Source organism: Leptonotus elevatus, chromosome 18 (assembly GCF_054856555.1).
Source record: "Leptonotus elevatus isolate MCC_2025b chromosome 18, RoL_Lele_1.0, whole genome shotgun sequence".
Lineage (NCBI taxonomy): Eukaryota > Metazoa > Chordata > Actinopteri > Syngnathiformes > Syngnathidae > Leptonotus > Leptonotus elevatus.
Window position 1 is genome coordinate 16,299,590 of NC_141256.1, and position 18,883 is coordinate 16,318,472.

The 18,883-nt window shown below is 43.4% G+C and overlaps 1 protein-coding gene and 1 long non-coding RNA gene across 2 annotated transcripts; one reads left to right on the forward strand and one right to left on the reverse strand.

The window, feature by feature from the left end:
* Positions 1 to 1,283: 1,283 nt before the first annotated feature.
* Positions 1,284 to 13,695, reverse strand: LOC147158905 (uncharacterized). The gene is made up of 3 exons (XR_015090947.1): positions 13,160 to 13,695; positions 1,475 to 1,490; positions 1,284 to 1,382 (listed from the first exon to the last, which is right to left on the reverse strand). It is a non-coding gene; the product is annotated as an uncharacterized LOC147158905 (long non-coding RNA).
* Positions 4,930 to 17,491, forward strand: jdp2b (Jun dimerization protein 2b). Its single transcript, XM_086061601.1, has 5 exons — positions 4,930 to 5,100; positions 6,143 to 6,186; positions 15,181 to 15,410; positions 16,367 to 16,471; positions 16,556 to 17,491. Exons 3-5 carry the CDS (start codon positions 15,216 to 15,218, stop codon positions 16,745 to 16,747), a joined length of 492 nt encoding a protein of 163 aa, XP_085917727.1. The 5' UTR covers positions 4,930 to 5,100; positions 6,143 to 6,186; positions 15,181 to 15,215; the 3' UTR covers positions 16,748 to 17,491.
* Positions 17,492 to 18,883: the final 1,392 nt, after the last annotated feature.

The window sequence follows — 18,883 nt, forward strand, 5'->3', positions numbered from 1 at the left end:
CGGCGAACTCCAGAGGTGCGGCAATGATGAACCGCGATACCGGGGGGGGGGGTTCGACTGTACGACCGGTACGAGGTCACGTTACACGCCAACGCCATCCGTTTGAGGCGAGCGTGACGTTGGCATGAGTCGCCCGCCGTGTTTGCAAGTCTTCCCGAGGCCCCGTGACATTGATTAATTCCGTGTAAATATAGCACTTCCCTGGGAATGTAAGAGCGAGCAGGAAGCGGCGCGGTCGGCGACGCGCATCACGATGAGATAACGAGATGTGGAAAAAGTCAGCAAACAAGAGGAGGGACACAATTTCTTCAAATAACAACAATTTTTCTGTGTGTTTTTCACCGAGCATTTATGCTTTCGAGAGACCTAGAATATTTCTTGTATTACTTTTTCCTAAAACTACAATTCATTAATGAAAATGTGTATTTTTTTTTAAATGATCTAATTGGTTAATTGATTTATTTTAAATAAATAAATAAATAAAAGTTAATAAAAGAAAATAAATACCTTTAGACTACATTTTTATTATTTGACTTTATTGAATCATTTTTTTTATGTGATTCTGAATAATACAATCTAAACAGTTTGAGAACTCCAAACTCCCCATTTTAATGTACAGTACTTAATTTTATCGTTTTACATCGGAACAAAAAAAGTATGAAAGCAAGCCTTTTGTTTTTGGTCCCATTTGTCATGAACTCAAAATGTAAGACTTTTTCGAAGTACACAAAAGACATATTTCTCTTCAATATTGTTATGAAATGAAGCACCTGTGCAATAGTCGAATTCAGTCGAATCGGTGTCCTGATATGCCACAATTGCGAAATGGATGGAATATCTCGGCAAAGGAGAAGTGCTCACTCACACAAATGATAACAAAGAACATTTGAGAGAAGTTGGCCTTTTTTTTTTAGAAAAAGTTTGGCTTGTGTTATATTTGTTTTCAGTGTACATAAAAGTAAACTTGAAATTAATTGTTATCAAATGGAATTGAAGCATTTTGTTTTGTTTCTGTCATGAGAATTTCCTTCATGCTCAACGTCCACCTTGGCCAGCTTACCCGTTTGGCCCGCGCACTACGATTGTAAGTCTGGCAAACATGGCAGTCAGTCTGCCAACTTCCCATTCTGCCCTCCACCGCCGCTCTTATGAAATATGAAAACATTTTCAAATGTGCAAACGGCAGGACGCGCGTCTGAGATGATCCCGAAAGGAGAACAACAAGAAGGAAGGAAGGAAATTAAACCAGCCGCTTGCCTCTATTGTGTCTGCGGTGAAGAATGAGGGATGAGTCAAGTCGGGTCGGGACGGGACGGGACGGGACGGGGCGGGACGGTGTCTGGCCCGACGGGTATTTCCCAGCGAGGTGAGAGCGGACCGTTCTGCAGAAAAGACATTCAAAATCATCGTAATCGCCGGCCGGCAGACGGACGAGAAGCAAATATGACTGACCCGCTCGTAGGCCGACACTCACGTGAGGAGGATCCGTTCTGGGAAGGAGGTTTCGAAATGTCCGAGCAAACGCCACACACAAAACACACACAGAAAAAAATCGAATTACATGAAAGACTATTGAGAAAAAAATACACAAAGTATAATACATACAAAAATACAAAAATTATTTAAAACATTAATTAAAAAATATATTTTAAAAAATATATTTAAAAAAATATATTTAAAAAAATATATTTAAAAAAATATATTTAAAAAAATATATTTAAAAAAATATATTTAAAAAAATATATTTAAAAAAATATATTTAAAAAATATTTTAAAAAACATTAAAAAAAATATTTTAAAAAACATTAAAAAAAATATTTTAAAAAACATTTTAAAAAATATTTTAAAAAACATTTTAAAAAACATTAAAAAATATATATTTTAAAAAACATTACAAAATATATTTAAAAAAACATTAAAAAATATATTTTAAAAAACATTAAAAAATATATTTTAAAAAACATTTAAAAAAAACATTTTAAAAAACATTTAAAAAAAACATTTTAAAAAAACATTTTAAAAAACAATATTTTAAAAAACATTAAAAATATATATTTTAAAAAACATTAAAAATATATATTTTAAAAAACATTAAAAACAATTATTTTAAAAAACATTTTAAAAAATATTTTAAAAAACATTTAAAAAAATATTTTAAAAAACATTAAAAAATAGATTAAAAAAAACATAATAAAAAGAAGAAAAAGAAAAAAATAGATATAATGAAATAATAAAAAATACAAACTTTCAGAAAAATAATTTGGGTTAAGCACTAAGAATGGGTAAAAAAAGGTTAACAATGAGTAGAACTTATTTTTTCACTCCAAAACGGCATCTTCCCTTCAGCTCGTCGGCTGGCATGACCACTTTAGAGCGCCTCGTAGTCAGCCATGAGTGCACGCATGTCTCGGTGAGAGAGGCGGAAGCGCCAGAAAGTGGGTGGGAAAGTCGGATTTGAAAGCCAGCATATGGACCTGCGAGACGGCCGGCGTGGCTGCTTTAGAGCGCCTCGTTGTCAACTTGTCGGTCTATCTTACAGCCAACGGAGGCTTTTGGCAAATTTTTATGTAAAAAAAAAAAAAAAAAAAGGACCAACCCAACTTTTTGGGTTATTCAATTGACCCAAAAATTTGGGTCAAATGAATAATCCCTATAATTGAATTGCTTTGTGGGTTATTAATTTAATTTGACCCAACTTTTTGGAATAAATAACTCCAAAAAAAAGGGAGTATCGGTTTTTGGCATGTTTGATCTTCTATTAATAATTTGAGATGCTTGTGAAGATGCATCTAAGTGACACCCCGGGCAGCTTTTCTGCACTCGGGATTTGAATTCTGTCAAAAAGTGTTCCCTGCGACCATCTTGACCAAGAGAGAACATGAGGCCGGTTTGATGATCACTTGTGCTTTCTTAAGGCCGCTCGCTTGCCACCTCTGAAATGTGTTCCACGTCTATGTTTGGAGTGACTGTGACGCACGCACACGACCCCCTCCCCCGCAGATGGGAGACATAAATCACAGCAGAGCCAAATTAGAAGCTTAAAAAAAAAAAGGGGAAGAGGTTGGGATTTTTTATTTTTTATTTTTTTGGGAATAACCCGGTGGCATGATATGGGCGGAACAATTGAGCACAGATGCAAAGAATGACAAAATTGTTGATTAAAATGTGAGATTAGTGAAGACAATCCAATGAAAGAAATGCAATTAATGGTCTGAAATAGAAATGAATGGTCCCCCCACTTCTGCTTTACATGTTTTAAAATGGTGAGCGTGACGTGGAAATCTGGTATCTCCAAATATGGTCAATTTGAATTGTTTTGTAATAATGTTATATTTCCGCACGTTTTGAAAGTAGCATTAGAACAAATTTATGAATTGTCTTGAATCCGAGCAACGGGTTCAGCCATTTTATTAATAACAGCACAATAAATTGGCAATTTTTAAAAACATTAAATTAGCGAGTTGTTGCAAAATGGTGTCTTTTTGACTTTATAAAAATTTTTTTTTTTGGAGATTCAAGAATTCCGCCTGGCATATATAAAATGTTCAGCTAAGTCGTCAATATGAGGAGGTGGGGCAAAAAAAGAAAGAAAGCGTAATTCAGCTTTGAAATGAAGTGCTGCTTCCATGAGTGAAAAAAATACAATCGAATCTCTACGGGGGCTCGATAAGATTCAATGAATCTGCGGTTGCTCTTGAGCTTCGAGCAAGTCCAGAAAAGTCACTCGATTTGTTGCTAGCGTTTTCTTTTTTTTTAAGTGGCTGGAGGGACGGGAATAGTTTCCAAGTCGGGCAATGTACGCCATACTGCGCATTTGCTGCCCCAAACCCGAGTGATTTAAAGCAGAGAGCTTTAATGAAGACACATGGGACGCGTTTTAAATAGTGAAAAGTGCCGAATACTGGAATGTCTTCATCGTGATGAATCGCAGCAGCGCGGCGATATTTTCTTTACCGGGTCTCAACGCTAGAGGAAAGCAAAGAGGCCAAAAGTTGCCCTCATGGAAGCCATTTTAAGTACATGGGAGGTATACATTATACCGGGTTTTCTCGAACGACACCCAATTGCGACTCAAGCAAAAATACTACTGAAGGAGAGTTTTAAATTTAAAAGCAAACAAAGACGGCGGTTTTGCCTCAAGTGCAAAAATGCCCGTGCGAGATTTATAGCATCGGAGTCGGCGGGCCAGCTGCAATAACAGGATTTCAAGCTGCATGTGAGGTCGTCGTCCGTGCCAGTCAATGGAAGGCGCGCGGCCCACGAGGGGGGCAAACGCGGGTTCAACAAAGCAAATACAAAAAGCCAGTCAAATAACTCTTGTGCAACCTCTCAAATGCGACATAAAAGCCACGAATAAAAGAGGAAGTAACAATCGACACTTCTCATGCCAGCAATAATATAGCCACACATTTTACTTGAGCCAAACGGGGCGAGCATTTTACCGACTGAAGAGCAAAGTGAAGGGAGAAACAAGCAAGAAAAAAAATGGAGGTTTATTTAATAATGTTTGTTGTCATAGTTGTGCCCACTTGACGAGTATTTTTTCATATTCGTCTTTTGATCTGAAACCCAAACCAACGTCTTCAATATACAACAAAAAGCAAAGGAATTGACATTGCCGTTCCAATACTTTTGAAGGGGACCGCATGAATCTCCTCTCATGCTAGGCTACCGTTTTGTTGCGCTCTCATTTAGCTCATCTGATAGCGCCGCTTGTCTCTCGTGTCGGCGGTACTGCGCATGCGCAGCAGGAATGTCCCCGCGTCGAAAGTTTTCCTCTCCGGCTTGTGTGTATGTTTTGGGTTGCTAGGGGGCGGGGCCGGCCGAGCTCAGCCCCGCCCCTCCGCCCTCTGGCATTATTCTCATGCACGCACGCTTACGTCTGGCTCGGCCACTTCCGCATTCCTGAGCTCTCCCAGACCTGGCCCACTACTTAAGCGGGCTGATGCAACCACTCGGGCTAGTCCCCGAACCCGACGCCTACTCTTAAAAAAAGAAAAAAAAAAAAAAGAGAGAGAGAGAGAGAGCAAGAATCCCACATTTCGCTCATCCCGTCTGGATTGTTTTGATTTTTATTTGTTTTGTTCGGACGCACAACAGGTAAGCGCGCGACCCGCTGCCGTCTTGTGTTGCTAGCGTATTATTATTATTATTATTATTATTTTTAAACCGCCATGTTGGTTTGAAGAGTAGTTAGTCGGTACGTGACGTACAGTATTTTCTCACGGGCTACTTTTCTGTTTAAATAATAGCCGCCATGTGCTTTGCAATGCGTCGGAATGGCAAATGTTTCCCGACTTGCAAACTTTCCTGTTACGCGGTCGTTACAAGTGTCACGAGGACGGCTGCCTCGCACGCGCGTGCCCGTCGCATGCCTTGCTCGTTGCCTCCCTTCACACCGACCACTTTGCGTGGGTTTTTTATTCGCAAATTGACGAAACGCCGAATGTGTGTGTGTGTGTGTGTGTTTGTCGGTTTCTCCCGCCTCGCGAACACCAAGTTACGTAACGTCAACACGTCGCAGGATGACGGGCAAAGCGAACTTCCACGCTAGCCCAGACTCCGCTCGCTTTACACGCGGGTTGAGATTCGAACCGACAAAACCGCCAAGTTCAATCGCGACTTTTGCGATATTGTGAGGTCACGCCGATGGAGACGGAAGTGAGCTCGCGTTCGGCCAACCTCGTCTGGCCGATTGCTGTTCACGCACGCGCGTGGCGGAAGGGATTGCGTTCGAGAGTCTTGCCAACGGTTCCTTTTATCGTCCAACTCGTGTTTTTGTGTTCGTGCAGTTGCGCGAAGACGTTGACGTCGCTCGGCAGATTTCAATGTTTTCATCAGGCAAAAAAAAAAAAGTATTTTATTTTGAGTGGCTTTCAAATGGAGCTGTAATGCATTTCAGAGTAGCACAATCAAAACAAAAAGTAAGGAACATCATGAGATGGCGCCCGATCAATAAATTGGCAATATTTCACCTATTCGGCGCGATTGACATTTTTTTTATTTTTTATTATTATTATTATTATTATTATTTTTTTTTTTCCTTTTCTTAAGAAAAGCGATTGACATTTATGGGCTCAAATGAGTCGTCGGACTGCTGCGTTGAATTTCAATGCTAAATATTCCTCCTGTTTCTCCACAGGGTGCGAGCGCCGTCGCACCATTGGCAGAAGAAGTTCTCTCTGAGTAAGTATTGTGCACTTGCCAAAGTTTTGGTATTTAAGCAATCGATTGTGGACGAGCGTGACTAACGGTTTGTGACGGATGTCTTCGTCATCAATCCATGAATTATTTCAATGGAAGGCGACGCCGTCGAGGCTCGTAGGCCCGAAACGTTAAAGGCGGAATGGGGACGATGACGTCGGAAGGTTCGACCTTTTCCAAATTGGTGACCGTCCGCGACTCTCCAGCTGCTACACGCCACGCTGGGGGGGGCGAGGGGGGGGGGGGTCAGCATTTGTGATGACGCGTCGACTCCCCTTTGTGTCCCAAGACCCCCCCCCCCCCCCCCCGAGCTGATAGTTTTAGCGTCAGTATAAAAAAAAAAAAAAAGGCGTGAATGCTGGTGCCGAGAGGCTGGACGTGGGCGCGCGCGCGGTTTATTTTAAGTCCAAATGCCTTCCCGCGCGTCTGCGGGGAGCCGGAATTGCCGGGCTGCACCGCAGTGCACGTTAGACTGCAGACGCATTGCAGGCCAGCCGGCGATGCAACGGCGAGCTCGGCTCGGCTCGCTGGTACTGACGGCGCTGTTGAGAGAGCGGGGAGACTGCCCCCCCCCTCCCTGCCCCCCCCGTGATATTCACCGCCAAGGGTATCACATGATCAGTGTGGCATTGTTGGCCCCGTAAACCTTTCCACATGTTGTGTAAAGACAAGTTTTTTTATTATTATTATTATTATTATTATTGCGACGAGAGCGTCATCAGACGGATGACGAAACGCGCGACAAAGTACGAAGCGGCGCGAAATTGACGAGCGCGCGTCACGTCGTCCCGACGACCGCTTCGACGAATCGACGTTTTCTGGCCTTCGCTCGGCCCGATATCTTCCCGAGCGGATTTGTTTGTTTGGGTGCGAACCCGCCCGCGTGTTTGGAAGCGGCTTTTTGCCTGCCGATGTTTAAATCCACGTCCGATGCCGGAGCGGATCCGAATTGACGGCGCGTTGGCGGGGGAAATCGTAAAAAGGTTAGAAATCAGGCGATGTCGTCGAGATGTGGGAAGGACGGCGTTTTCGATCACGCCGTGACGTCTTGATGATGGCCGAGAGAATTTTCTTTTCAAATAGGGATAGTTTGATATCGGCGCCGATATCGGACATTTTAAGAATATCGGTATCTGCCTGTTTTCAAAATCTGACGGCCGATAAAAGTTTTAGTCTCAAGAAACGATTTATTTCAATGTTCAGTTAACTTGATGTTGAGACGTTCGTGACCTTGGGAATCTTAAGCTTTTGCTTTTGATGCGCATGAACTAACTTTCTCCCAAAAACGTATAAATGTGTTCTACTTTAAATATTGCCATGCTCCCAAAGACATATTTATACGTTTTTTATGCTAGAGCACACAGAAGGCCTCGATGCAGCCTCAGAACTGCAGAGAACGCTTACAGCAATGTTAATTTTTTACAAACACGACCAGCAGGTGGCAGCAAAGCCAAAAGAGATCAATTAGGGCCATGTTGAAAAAAAAAGCTATTTTCTCCAGTGCAGATTTGTGAATATTGATGAAACTAGCTATATTCTAATGCTAATTGCTGCAAAAAATATATTTTTTTCCCGATGAGAGAAGAGACAAATCTTTCTTTTGTTAGGTTCCATGTTTTTATAGCAACAGAACACAATATTCTGCGGGCCTTGCAAAAATGAATCAAAATCCAGTAAAACAGCCGGGAGCAAAGGGGGTTGCTTCAGTCAAAATGGCTGCGAGTGAACGAGTTAAATAATTTTGCCGCCGATATTTATATATATCGGCTTCAAATATCGGTTATCGGCCTCCTTGACTACTAATAATCGGCGTCGGTATCGGTCCTGAAAAAAACACACATCGGTCTATCTCAAATTTCCGAGCCTTCAACGAGTTCAGCTGACCTCCACATGCACCGAGCGTGTGATGGAGAAATGACGCCGCCATCATTAATATCCATTTTTTTTGGGTGTATGTGTGAAATTGCTGCCGGGGAGGTTTAGTCATCCGCAGCCTTCTAAAAGTGGCGGCTGGTTCGAGCCAAGCCCGGACTCGAAAGGTGAAATTTGGAGCGTTGCAATTTTCCGCTTGGACGCCCACACGCAAATCTCGCCGCATTAGGCCCAACGTCGGCGCAAGACGTTGGACGCGTCTCGGCCAACCAAAACAGGCCGAGGGCCGGCAGGAATGTCCGCCGTTGTATATTTGGACTCTTCCTGTCCTCAAGACGAATTCCCCGCTTTTCCCGGGAGGATCGCGAACGGCTGTAAGTCAACACGACTCGCGGCGCAGATGGTAATGATGATGGCTGAGACCTTGGCCGGAGATTGGGAGCGAGCGTGCCTTGGCCGCCGGCCCCGCCGCCGCTCGCCCCTCAGCACAACTTTTGATCCAAACGAGGTGCCGCTGTGCGCCCTTCGCGAGGTCTGATGGCTTCAAAATGAGATTTTTTGAAACCGTACGCCGACGAAACAAGCGGCGGGTTCCGTTTTGGAAAAAGGGTTTTGCTTTTCCCATAAATGGCCCGCTTTTAAAACAAGCGTCTTTTGTGTCAAGGTCACGCCAAAAAAAGACATTTTGTTACCAGCGTAGCGGAGGTCGTTTCAGGACGCTTTTTTTTTTTATTCCCGGCACTCTTTCGTTGACGCGACATGGCCGAACATGTCGCCGAGTGCTGATGAGTCGCTTACATATGACAAGAAAAATAAACAAAAGCAGCATTTAACTCATTCACCGGCAGCCATTTTGACTGAAGCAACCCCCTTTGCTCCCGGCTGTTTTACTGGATTTTGACAGAAGGCCCAACACAATGTTGTGTTCTATTGCTATCAAAACATGGAACCTAGCAAAAGAAAGATTGGAGTCTCTTCTTTCACCTGTTTGCGTTTTGCAGCAATTAGCATGAGAATATAGCTAAGTTTCATCATTATTTACAAATCTGTGGGAAAATAGCTTTTTTGCAACATGGCCCTGGTTGATCTCATACTCTGCTGCCACCTGCTGGCAGTTTTTTTTTTTTTTTTTTTTTTTTAATAACTACCGTTCCTCAAGCGTTCTCTTGAGTTCAGAGGCTGCATCAAAGCCTTCTGTATGCTCTCGCATAAAAAAAAATGAAATACAAAATGTATAAATACGTCTTTGGGAGCACGGTCATATTTAACATGGAACGTATTTCTACATTTTTGGGAGCAAATATTAAAGCCAGAGGGGAGTTTATAGCGATTGTTCATGAACTGTGTCACAGTTCTCCGAAATTCACTTTATCAAATGAATCGATAATTATTTTTGATAATCAATGAATTGTTTCGGTATCTTTTTTTGTTCAACATTTTCAAAAACTCTGAACTGAAAATATTGTCAGATTTCTGTCGTTCAGCCGGTGGACTTGCTCGTCTTTTGTCTCACAACAAAACAACCGCTTTTACTTTGGAAAACAATGATCAACATTTTTGCCGATTGTCCTCGCGTTACAGACCAACTCGGTAACTGTGACATCGTTTATGTTTGTTTGTCGATTTGAAATTCTGCACTGTTTTTGGAAAAAGGAGGTGAAAATATAAACTTTTGTTAAAAATTCGATTCTTCGATGAATCGAAAAAAAATAACCACCAGATTCATCAATTCAATCACAAACCCGTTTATTCACGTTTATTTTTGCCAACGTCGCCGCACGATTACTGCTTTCCTGGCAGAAGCTGCAAAAACAACTGAAAAATGTTCTCTGAGGAAACAAAAAGAAAAAAGGAAAAAGGAAGCTGCCCGGATAAAAGGACAGTCAAGGATCAACATCGGCCCGGGTTTCGCTCGCCCGCGTGAGCTAAAAAAAAAACCCGACGCAATACGCGTGTCCTCATGGGAAATGCGGTCTTCCTTCAGGCATAACAGGACCGCTTTTGTCCATATGGCGCCGCCACAATCAATGCAAACTGCAAGTTCCTTCGCGTCGCTTTAAACCTTCACTGCAGCGGCCCCCTTTTTTTCTGGAAAGCAAAAAAAAAAAGAAAAAGCAAAAGGTATATAAAAGTAACGAGAGGCCTTTGAAAGCGCCCCATTGGTCGGCCCCTCGTTCAGTCGCTCCTGCTGCCCATCGGGAAGGAATTCCACAGCCTCGCTAATTGTTCTCAGGAATGAGTCCGGAAACGGAGCGAGCCCGAAGTCGGACGAGGCCCGGCCGGCGGGTTTGAAGGAACATACAGGACGCAGTGTGCGTCCAGACGGATTGCGTTTTGGGCCGGGGCCAGAAAGGACACGGAGCGGGCTCCCGTATTTCACGGCCAATGCGTGACATTTCTGGGCCGGCCAGTTGGCGCGGGCCACGTCAGCTCGCGCCCGCGCCAGCGCCGGCCTGTGTAGGTGTCTTTGTTTGAGGCGAGCGAGCGAGCGAGCGAGGGTGCGTGCGTGCGGCCAAAAGGCAACGGCGCGGGCCTTTTTCTCTTTTTTTCTGCTCGGCTGCAAAAGCACAGTGCCGCCGTTGCATCATCAAACGCTAAGCGCTAATCCGCGCCCGCCGCCGCTGCCGGCAGGAGAAAATAGCCGTCTTTCAGCTTCAATCCTTCGCCGTGTGCGTTTTATGCCGCAAAGAGGTTTTTCTCTCGAGAAGTCGAAAGGGGAATTCATTCGGGGACAGGCCAATAAAAAAGTCATTATTGCCGCCGATACTGGGCATTTTCACCGATATTGGTATCGGCCTTTAAAAAAAACTAACATTTTAATCTCAGGGAACTATTTATTTAATTTTTCTGTTAACTTTATAAGAAATGCTGCTGACCTTTTTTTTTTGACATTAAAACAAAAATATACTGGCGGCAATAAAAAAAAATGCAAATGTAATAAATAGCTCCCTGAGATTAAAATGTTTTTTATTTTAGATTTACCTTATGTCGAATGTCAAAAAAAAAAAGAAAGGCCGATACCGATATTGGTTAAAATGCCCAATATCGGCTCTCTATTTGTTAGCATCAGCAGTTGCGCACTGTAATTAGCGACCTTTGGCCACACCCCCAAAAAAATGCATCTTCACTTTGAATAGCCTGCTTTAGAGTGCCTCATTGTCAGCTGTAAGTGCAAGACGGAAGAGTGAGAAATTGTATTTTTTGAAAGCATTTTGTACCATTTTGAAGCCTCTTTTTAAAAAAATTTTTTTATAAATGACTCGACCCGGCGAGCGAAACTTATTTGTGGGTAGGAGCTCAATTCCGTGGCCACGAGTTTCACCCCAACGGGTCTTTTTGGATCTTGGCGTCATGTTTGTAGAGTTGAAATCCAATTGGACGGATTCCTCCGTCCGGCTCAACCCGCTTCCTCGTACCGCTCGTCGTCTCCTTCTTGCATTTGCTCGCACATGGGCCGCGTCTTGCCTGGTGTGCAAAATGAAAAGTCCTTGGCAGCCTCCATTCCGACACCCCTCGCGGGACTTTTCACTGAGAGGCAATTTTGTCTTAAGAAAGATCTTTACCAGAACTGTCTTGTTCTTTTTTTCCTCTCCAGCAAAAACAACAGGCGGCTGCCAAGTGGCGTGTAAATGGGAGTTATACATGAAGTGGGGCGAGGGAGAAGTCCAAGAAGGGGGGGGGGGGGAAAGGAGGGAGGGGGGGAGCAATGAAATCATGAAACGCCTCATTTGACACTGTTGCTGCACTCCACTTCGTCCTTGGAGCGATTAAGTCATGCAGCCCGAATGCGCCGAAAGCCGGAGAGGTCGCGAAGAACGCGCACTCCAGCTTGCCAGCACAGGTGGACCCCCCCCCCCCCCCCAAAAAAAACCAAGGCTGGGAATCTTCACCTGACTCGCGATTCGATTCCGATTTTTCAGGCCTGCGATTCGATTCAGACCCGATTTTCGATTCACACTGCTTTGCTTGGCAGCGATTTTGTGCTTCAATTTTTAAATGAGCAAAGAATCGTCACTCCAGTCTGACGCGCTAATGCTAATTAGCGTGCTACTCGCGACACTTTTATCGCTCCAAAAAAAAACGGCTGTTCATTCAAAACGCTTCAGGAATGTATAAAAAAGAAGCCAGAATTACTCTCGGCAAATTTTCTTCCGACGCTGCAAAACAACAACTTTTATTGGCATAACTTCATTGTGACTTTTTTTTTTCTCCTCTCTACAACGTAACTGTGGATCAGAACGTGCGGAACCAAACTGCCCCCAAGTGGCCAAATTGGGTGCAGCATGAACAGTGTTCCCAGTTAAGACAGTATCAAATAATTGAAATCAAATCGATTCTGAATCGTACCGAATGAGAATCGCGATTCTTATGGGAATCGATTTTTTGGGCGAACTCCTCATAAAAACATTGCCATGGTATTTAATGTTTTTTTTTTGCTAGCGCATACAGAACTTAAGAGGTTGCTTAAAACAATGATAGTTATTTACAAAAAAACGGTCAGCGGGTGGCAGCAGAGTATAAGAGATCAACCAGGGCCACGTTGCAAAAAACTCTTTCCCCCATAGTTTTCTCCAGATTGGTGAATAATGATGACACTTAAGTTATATTTTAATGCTAATTGCTGCAAAATGGAAATAGAAGTATACTTTTTTTCCCCCTGATGAATGAAGAGACTAAACTTTCTTTTGGTAGGTTCCATGTTTTTATCGCAATAGAACACAACATTCTGTGGGCCTTGCATAATCAGTCCAAATCCAGTAAAACAGACGGGAGCGAAAAGGGGGTTGCTTCAGTCAAAATGGCTGCCAGCGAATGAATTAATAACACAACAAGTTGCTATTCAAGTGAAAATGTGCGTTTTTGTCCATTGGACATTTTCTGGACCGCTTACGAGTCCGAATCAAATTCTTCGCTTCTCTTGCGGCGCAACTGTAAAAACACTTTGTGGCGTTCCATACATTAGAATTGAGTTTCATAACATTCCTCTCCAGCTTATTGGCTTTTGTAATGGATCGAGCCTTACAGTGCGGCAGGGACGAAGAAGAAGAAGAAGAAAGAAGAAAAAAAAAAGGCTCTAACTTACCATCCATCCTCGTCTGTCGGCTCGTCAGCTCGCAGCACAGTCAGCTGTTAGAGCGCGTCGTCGCACAATGCCGCTCTCTGTTGCTTCCATCTGAGGGGGGCTTTGTTCGGCTCCCGTCCAACCTGTCCGGCCGGGCATGGAAAGCGCTCGCCAAAAAAGCCGAGGAGGGGGACAATTGGGAATAGAAGTGGCAATGCGGTCGAGTCGAACCGGCGGCCTCCTCGGGGACGGGCCTCTGCCGCCCGACCTCTCAAATCGCACGTCGTATGATTCGGAACCCGCCGAGGGCCACGGCGAGACCTCAATTCAGTTTGCAGCTATGGGATATTTTCAGAACCTTCATCTTTTTCGTCCCGTAGACCGATTGGACTGACTGGATTTTGCACTTTAAATGTGCATTTTTGTTGTCCACTTGGAGTGGGTGTGGTATTCAGACGAGAGGCGGGGCCTGGTGAGTGACGGGATTTCAAAACACGCGCCGTTGGTATGAAGTTCTGTTTCAAATATGATCGAACATAATAATGCCCCGGGGTTCGATGCGGCCAGCAGCTTCCGTGTGCATGTGCTTATTACTACGTGGCTATTTTGTTAGTAGTTATTTGGTTAATCGTTTCAGTCACACAATCAACTCTGGCTGGGCAATATGGCCCCCCAAAAAAAAATAAAAATAATAATAATAATTTTTTTTTGTCATTCACGATAATTATGATTTTAGTCAATAAAGTAATAAACGCAACAAACATTTATATCAAGGTTTCATTTATTCAAAAATAAATCCTGTGTAAAATGTTCAGACAATATATACCGATTTTTAAGGCTGGACAATATATCGGAAAAATATCGATATCGCGATATTGGCCCATGCAATATGCAAATCGCAAAGTGTCATATGGAATCTGAATTTGAATCGTCAGACACAAACTTAAATGCACGAATACATTGAACTTGATTATTTTGCCAAACGAAAAAAAAATGTATTCATTCATTAGATAATAAAAATGTTAGTTAAATGTTAAACGTCACAATAATATCAATATCGCAATATTAAACAACTATATCGCATATCGCGTTTTCCAATATCATGCAGCCTTCCCGATTTTAAATCCATTTTAATGTTAACATAACGTTCATAACTAAATAAATATTTATTCATTTATATATATTTAAATAAAATTATGTTTAATATATTTTAACATATATATCATTTACAATATTTATATGCACCTCGATGTCACGATTTAAATCATTTCCATTCAACAATTCCATTTTTTAAAATGACGATTAAATCGAAATGAATTTGATTTATTGCCCAGCCCGAACCGTCAACATGAGAATTGTCCCGCGCTTTGTTGCTTTTTGTACATCCGTTACTTTGATGGCCGCCATTTCAAGTATTTGCTCCAGCAAAGTCACGCGGCGACCCTCAACAAGATGAGCAGCCCAGAAAATGGACCAATCGAATTGAGAAAAGAGAAGTGGTCGGAAATTCTTGCGTTTAAGACTCAAGTCGTCCCGTCGGCAACATTTGCTCCTTGTTTGCCCGTCAGGTATTTCCCGATTTTTTTCCAATAGGTTTTCTGGTGAGCTAACAAATACACGCACGCACATACACACAAAATAAATAAATAAATAAATAAAATAAAAAATAAAAGAGCAATGATGATGACATTTCCGAATGAACAATAATGAGCTCTTAAATTTAAAAAAAAAAAAAAAAAAAAAAAAAAAGGTATTTCCCGTTTCATATTGCACTTTTTCGAGCCTCACACAAAAAAAAAGACAGCAAGCGCAAAAAGAGGGTTTGGCTTCAAACTGCGTTGAAATCATCTCTTGGAAAAAAACAACAAGCTGCTGTTATGGAGATGTTGGACGACAAGGACAGGAAACGGTTACGTAGCCGGCAGAAAACACGATGTCGCCGTCAGGCGGCCGCAATATGAGAAAGGAACGCGACACCCGAAGACAAACGAAAACAAATTAAATCACTGACAAAAAGGTTCATCTTTCTTCTGGCAAAACAGCAGCGGCGGCGGCGGCGGCGGCGGCCGGGTCGGACATGATGCCGGGACAGATACTGGACCCTTCGCTGGCGGCGGGCTCCCTGCCCTGCCTGGGCCCGCTGGCGGGCATCTCGGCCACCACGCTCACCGACCAGCTCAAACTGGTCGACTTCCACCAGCTGGGCGCGATGTTCTCGCCGCTGCACTTCCTTGGGAGGCTGGGAAAGAGGCCGCTGACCATCAAGACGGAGGTAAGCGGAAGCCAAAAAGGGGAAGCGCCGCGCCGCGGCAGAAACCGGCTCGAGCCGGCAGAAGCTGCGAGCCGTCGCGGGGGAAGGAAAAAAAAAAAAATGAAAAGCACGATTGTTGTTCAGTTACTCGGCTTTATTTAGGGCTGTGCAATCAATTGAAATTCAATTACAATTTCAATTATTACACTCCACAATTACAACATTGGCGTAGTCATAAACAAAAGATAATTAATAATCATTTTGAGTTGTTTAAATCGATATATTTGCACTATTATTATTAAATGACTTCTTAAAAAACATTTGAAAATATGTCATTTTTTTACGTTATTACACGACACAATTGGCATCATCGTAAACAAAAATAAAAGATTACTAATACAAATTTTGAGTTGTTTAAAAAATTTCACCTTTTTATTTCATTTTAAAATGACTTCTTTAAAAACAATATATTTTTTAATTTGTCATTTTTAACTTCACTTTATTTTTAGCGCACTTTAACAACTGCAAGTTCTGTCCAAAAACCGCATGAATCAAAATATGTCAATAAAATATTCTAAATATGTTGTTAGTCGATGAGAGTGAAGATCAAGAGGATAGAAATGAGAAAGAAAGAAAAATGAGTTACTGCAAGCACACAACGAGCAACAATATTCTCAGCCAAATACGTCACAACTAAAATGCTGTAAATGGTGCAAAACCGTTTAGCATGACACAAAAAATGCTAAATTGCAAAAAAAAAGAGAAAAAAAAAAGGTGTAAAGTACAAACAAAGTTGTAACAGACGGCTCGCTCCTGAAATGACCACGACTCCAAACGTGAAATTTGAAGTTCACTGAAAGGACGAAACTGCGACCGGTCCTGTGCGGAGGCACGCGGACAAGCAAGCGCTCGAGAAAATGAGCGAATGCGATATTTGGCGCTCTCGGGTCAAACTTGAACATGCCCATCGTTTGCAGATGGACGAAGACGAAGAGCGGCGGAAACGAAGGCGGGAGAAAAACAAAGTGGCGGCGGCGCGATGCCGAAACAAGAAGAAGGAACGAACCGACTTCCTCCAGAGGGTGAGTTCGCTCGCGACGCGCCGCCGACCCGCCGATACGCGTGACCGCAAGTCAACATATCAACGGTGTGTGGCGCGCCATCAGGAATCGGAGCGTCTGGAGGTGGTCAACTCGGACCTGAAGGCTCAGATCGAGGAGCTGCGGCTGGAGCGGCAGCAGCTGATGGTGATGCTCAACCTCCACCGGCCCACCTGCATCGTCAGGACCGACAGCGTCAAGACCCCCGAGGGCGAGGCCAACCCCCTGCTGGAGCAGCTGTCCGCCGACGCCAAGTGAAAGCGGGAACGGCGGAAACGGCGGGAGGGGGAAGGACGCCCCACTCGGCCCGGCGCACGTTCCTCCTGCCGATTTGACTTTTCTAAGTAAGCACTTGAGCTCCAAGCTGGACACTTTTGGAGACTCTGGCCCGCGCGGGTCCTGCTAACGGGAGCTGGCTCTGTCCACGGCAAGACCGGGAATCGGTCTCATCTCCAGTTTCTGGACGACACCTGCTGTGCCTCGTCACCGGCGCCGCATCCAAACGCACGCGCACAAAAAAGGGACCAACGGAAAAGGCCGGCAAAGACTGACGGGCAGCACGGCGCCGCTTTTTCTTGGTATGCATTGCCGGCCCGATATAAAAGCGCAGGTGTCGACTTTTGGCATACTATACACTTTTTTGTTGTTTTTGTAACAATTTGCATACGCTGCCCGCCAACGACGGCGGTTGCCGGTTGATCCGACTCGTGGTGACGCTGGCGTCATGAAAACAGCACATACGGCAAAAAAAAGGAAATCATGTTTACACCCACGACTGTCCATTTATTGTACTCATTTTTTTACGCCTTTGTACACACAAACGCGTCACTTGACGTGATGGCGTCTCGTCACGTTGCGGCTGTTAAACAGCTGTGAAAACAAGCGTGACGTTGATTTGTTTTTGTTTCTTCCTCAAGCTGAGCAGTATTTCGATGTCTGGACATGTTTCTGCCATGTATGACTCTTGTTACCCCGAATAGATTAAAGTCTATTTTCTAACGACGGGAGAGCCGGTCTTTCTCGAGTCCGCCATTTTCATGACCTTATGACGTCAGAATCGGTACAAAAAAAAAAAAAGACTAAACGTGAATAAAATAAAACAATTATGGGGAACGTTGACCTGCGTTGCCTCTCATAGTAATATTGACGGGTGTGTTGCGCCATCTGCTGGCCACTTTGTGAACCAACATCAAGTTGGTTTTCAAGCCCTTGTTATCTAGTCATCCATTTTCTATTATCGCTTGTCCTCGTAAGCAAGAGGCCGGGTACGACCCGGGGACTGGTCGCCAGCCCATCATCGAGCGCATATTGACAAACAAGCGTGACGGCGGCGAAACTCTTCTTTGATGGCCGACGCCTGACCCCGCGACACCCACACAAGCTGCATCCTTCTCGGCCCTCGTGCTCATTCTCTCGTCCCAAAAAGCGAGAAGGGCAGTAAGAAAGTTGAAGAAACGTGACAGCTGCTAATGGCTAACAAAGGACCCGGGTCAAACTTGAACGTGAGGACAGAACACAGACAGCAGTTTTCAGTCAAATCATTACGAATTTTGTCCACTAGAGGGCACACTGACAACCACTTCAATGACATTTTTGAAATTTGACAGCTACCAAAAATAAAATAAAAATGACTCTGCAATAATAATAATAAAATGAAAAAAAATAATAATAATAATAATAAAATGAGAATATTTTCATAATGTATTTGTAACTCTTTACACCAAAAATAAAAAAGGAAATATTTTGACCCGTGACATTATTTATAAGTTAGTCACACTGCAATCAAATGAAGGCCCCTGAATTGAACTAAAATGATGACATTTGCGCGCACGCACACACACACACACAAAAAATAAAAAATAAAATAAAAGAGCAATGATGATGACATTTCCGAATGAACAATACTGAGCTCTAAAAAAGGAAAAAAAAAAAACTAAAATGATGACAAAGCGCTATAAAAATAATAAATAACGGATGGACAAATCCTATCATAAAAAAAAAGAAGCTCAACCAGCATCCGCAACGCTGACGTTGCACTTTTTTGAAAAAGACGCTTCTTCCAACCAACACTTTTCTTTCTTCCTGAGCCTGAAATATGAAGCTCGCGCGGGCCACAAACCCGAGTCAGCCATCGGCCGCGGACGCCATGCTTTCATCCCCGCCGTCTCATTTCTCTCGCTCCGCGCGCAGGTTTCCGTCCGCCGTGCCAAATTTCTACAATGCGACTTTTGTTGAACCTAAAAAAAAGGCAAGGGGGTCCTCGTCAAACATTTTGAGGGCGTCCTTGCTTCGACTAACATCGGGCGTTAATTGTCTCGTTTCGTAAAAAGACGGCGCGGGTGAAGGGGGGAATAATTTAGGTAAATGATGCCTCTGATGTGGATTCATGAAAAC